The sequence below is a fragment of the Choloepus didactylus genome, chromosome 10 (genome assembly GCF_015220235.1).
Source record: "Choloepus didactylus isolate mChoDid1 chromosome 10, mChoDid1.pri, whole genome shotgun sequence".
In the NCBI taxonomy this organism is placed as follows: Eukaryota; Metazoa; Chordata; class Mammalia; order Pilosa; family Megalonychidae; genus Choloepus; species Choloepus didactylus.
The window spans coordinates 99,390,490-99,394,726 of record NC_051316.1 but is presented as its reverse complement, the minus strand read 5'-3'; the positions used below and the strand labels follow the sequence as shown (position 1 = coordinate 99,394,726).

General features: G+C 40.5%; 1 protein-coding gene across 1 annotated transcript; it reads left to right on the top strand.

Moving 5' to 3' along the window:
- Positions 1 to 982: 982 nt before the first annotated feature.
- LOC119545285 (olfactory receptor 1G1-like) lies at positions 983 to 1,564 on the top strand. The gene has a single exon (XM_037850797.1). It carries the CDS (start codon positions 983 to 985, stop codon positions 1,562 to 1,564), a length of 582 nt encoding a protein of 193 aa, XP_037706725.1.
- The last annotated feature ends 2,673 nt before the right edge of the window (positions 1,565 to 4,237 follow it).

Here is a 4,237-nt window from a genome sequence, read left to right as displayed (position 1 = left end):
TTTCCCAAGGTTTAAAAGGCAGGTGAGGAACAGAGCTGGAAAGCACTTTTTCTGACGCTATGCATTGCGTTCATGTTTCATCAGCTCCTACTAACAATGACAGTAACAATCACTACCCTTATTGAAGGCCTGCCCTCCATCCATGGGGTCTCAATAATATTAACTTTAACAACTCTATGAAGTAGGTCCCCATGTACAAACTACGTATGTGAGATTCAGAAGGTTAACGTTAAAATGGGTAAGAGAAAGGATTCCAAACCAGTCTCTAGATACTAAAGGCCATGATCTAAACACGGCTGATGCTGATGCGAAAGATGATGATGAAAATGAAAGTAATATGCTCCTTGTTGATAAAGTGCTTTGCCATTTCAAAGTTCTCATATCCACATCAACTTACTGGAATAGTCTACAAAAGCAAAAAGGGCAGAGACCTCCCAACACACACAGAAACCCATAAGTCTCATCATACTCCTTTCTCAAGAAGTTACTCCTTCTTCCATCTCTGTCAATACACGCACACACACCACACACACAAAGGAATACCCAGTATTGCCCACAAAATCCTATTATATGCATGATCCCAAAATAAGGCAATGAAGTTGAAAGAAAAATTCTAAGATTTTTGGGTTTCTTTTTATTAAAAGAAATTAAAACTTAAAGAGATTCATTATAAGTAAATGCAATTTCATCCTTACTAAGGAAATCTATGAGGAAAACCTACCATATTACAGGTGTCTAGAACTCAGAGTAACCCCCATCAAGATGCCTCATTATCACAGTCCACACTCCTCATATTTGTAATATTTGCAAACCTGCAGTTTCAGCCACTTGTGAGTCTCAGTGACCTCCTCAGGGAACAGAGGAAAACAGACCAAACTCTCTGAAATCTATTTTTTAGAAGCTAGTTTTTTTAAGCAGGATTACTAATTCCCTCCCTTCGAAGGAAATCAGAAACCAAACAAGCGTCTCTGACTTCCTCATCATGGGCTTCTCTGAGCGGCTGGAGAAGCAGCCTCTCCTGTTTGGGCTCTTCCTGGGCATGTACCTGGTCATCGTGCTGGGAAATCTGCTCATCATCCTCGCCATCGGCTCTGACCTGCACCTCCACACCCCCATGTACTTCTTCCTGGTCAACCTCTCCCTCATCGATACCTGCTTCATTTGCACCACTGTCCCCAAGGTGTTGGGGAACATCCAAACACAGAACCACACCCTCTCCTACACTGGGTGCCTTGTGCAGATGTACTTCTTCATGGCATTCGCTCTGCTGGATGACTTCCTGCTGGCCGTGGTGGCATATGACCACTATGTGGCCATCTCCCTTGCTCTCCACTACACCATGGCCATGCAACCCCAATGCTGCCTGCTGCACATGGGTGCATCCTGGCTCTGCTCCCACCTTTTGGCCTCCTCACTAGCTCTCCTGATGGGTCGATTCTCCTTCTGTGCCTCCCATTCCATCCCATACTTTTTCTGTGATCTTGTCCCACTCCTCAAGCTTGCCTGTTCAGACACCTATATCTTTCAAGTTATGATGTTCATAGAAGCAACCCTCTCAGGTTGAGGGGACAAAATAAATTCAAACCGGCACACTCATTGAAGGTAACACTGAATTCCCCAGGAGAAGGCACAAATTTGGGGTCTCTGAAGAAGGTGACGATGAATTCACCAGGAAAAACTGGCAGTCAACAATAAAGATAAAAATTGGTCTTTCTGACTGCTGAAATCATCAATTCTCCCATTAAGGCCTTCAGCAGTTTGGATGAACAGATGTCTCATGCTGAAAGCAATCTCCTTTTTTGTTCATAGATGTAATCAGCCAGAGATACAATCAACTGACTAGGGGTTAAATCCATGAAATACCTTTGACCAAACGACTGGACACCATAACCTGGCAAAGCTGACACACGAAATTAACCATTACATGTGGCAATTAGTAACACACTCCTAAACAGCCAATGAGTCAAAGAAGAAATCATCCAGGAAACTAGAAAACACATTTAGATGAATGAAAACGGAAACAAAATATACGAAAATTTACAAGATTCAAGTAAAGCAGTGTTCGGACAAAAATTTTTAGCTGTAAATACCTATGTTAATAAGAAGGATATTAAATTAATAACCTAAACTTCAACCTTTGGAAACTAGGCAAAAAAAAAAAAAGAGAAAATTAAATCTAAAACAAGAAGCAAGAAGGAGACATCAAAGATTTGAACAGAAAAAATTACGGAATTTTTTTAAAGAGAAGCTCAACAAAACCAAACATTGGCTCTTTGAAAATATGATGTAGAGAGAGAGAGAGATACCTACTTACAATTGGTAGGGAAGTAGAATGGTGCAGTCCCTCTGGAGGGCAGTGTGGCAGTTCCACAGGAAGCTAAGTATAGGGTTGCCACATGGTCCTACAATCCAGTTACTAGGTATCTACTGGGAAGAGCTGAAAGCAGGGACACGAATAGACATTTTCACACTGGGGTTTATGGCAGCATTATTAACGATTGCAATGGAGTGGCCCAAGGTATATCAATGGATGAGCAGACAGGCAAACTGTGGTGAATACATATGAGGGAATATCGTGCAACTGCAGAAAGGAATGAAGTCATGAGGCATGCAACGATGTGCATGAACCTTGAGGACACTATGTTAAGCAAAATGAGCCAGAAATGAAAGGAAAAATATTGTATGGTCTCACACATATAAACTAACTATGATGAGCAAACTCTGAGAAATAAAATTGAGAGCATAGGTTATCAGGAGATAGAAAGTAGGCAGAGATTGGGCAATCAATGAATAAGGAGTACAGAATGTTCAATAAGGCTCACTATAAAGGTTCCTATATTGTAAGCTCTTACAGCAGTCACATTTATTCCTGAGTTTTAACTGTTATCTCCAAATACTGAGATACTGCGCTCCTTGTGTATAATCTAGTAGTTCCGTGGAACTCTGGGTTTCTGTGTGACACTTGAGACTTAGAATTAGAGTTCTGAAAGTCATCATTACTCCATACAGCAACTGCTAAAGAAGCTGAAGAAGAGACTAGACTTCAATTAGAGATATGAATGAAGCTGATCTGGTTAGGACTAAGGTGAATCAGAATACAGGGTAAAGGATGATACTGTCTGTATTTGAAAACTTCAACTTCTATATGAGAACAAAGGAAGAGATGTTAATTTTGTCCAAAATTTAAATTTTCTACAGCACACTATCTAATTTAATCTGTCTGGTCAGTTTATTTAAACAACCTAATTACAAGGAACCTAGAATAGGGAATGAGATCTTGTTATTCTGTACAGGTTATTGTAATACCCTGATATATTCCAGAGTATCTGGGGGCAGTAAATAAAAAAGTATTTGCAAAGTCCCTTGAGGGACTGGAGAAAACATGTGGAACTATTAAACTTCCCCACTTGGGGAATTCCTGATATTCTCTCAAGCATTAGGAACTCCCAATTTAGTAAGTCAAGTCCTCAATCTTGAGGCTTGCTGTTATGAAACTTATTTCTGTAAAGGTGAAGCTAAGCCTACTTATAATTATGCCCAAGACTCACCCCCAGAGAATCTCTTCCGTTGCTCACATGTGGCCTCTCTCTAAGCCAAACCCTGCAAATAAACTCACTACCCTTCCCTCTACATGGGACATGACTCCCAGGGGTGTATAAGTCTCCCTGGCAACACGTGATATGACTCCCAGGGATGAGCCTTGCCCTGGTATCATGGGATTAACAATGCCTCCTTGACCAAAAGGGAGAAGAGAAATGAAACAAAATAGTTTCAGTGGCTAAGAGATCTCAAATAGAGTTAAGAGATTATTCTGGAGATTACTCTAATGCAAGCTTCATCCATATATTGCAAATTGCCACAGTATGCCAAGTCCCAACCAACAGTATTCCTGAAAACCCTAAGAACAACCTGGGCTCTGTCTAAGGCTCTATAAAAGTTTTACCTATTTAAGTTTATTTTTTCAGAAACGTAAAGCCTCCAGATGGCTCCTATGCCAGATAAGCCCTGAAACCCAGAGGTAACGGTCTCTCCAAGAACATCAATCTGTTTCATTCCTCTACCCCATAATGTCAACACCCTTTTTCAGCAGGAAGTATTTAGAATGGTCACTGCTCAGATATTCCTAAAGATTCCGAGAATGATCAAATGAGAGGGAGGCAGTTTTAACTGAGAAATTAGGATTTAACAAATGATCATGACTACTGACTCATTAAATAGATATCTCTTTTTAGTTTCT

What these genes read in the sequence shown, in the direction of transcription:
- LOC119545285 (XM_037850797.1), top strand. Translation starts at nt 983, where the DNA reads ATGGGCTTCTCTGAGCGGCTGGAGAAGCAGCCTCTCCTGTTTGGGCTC.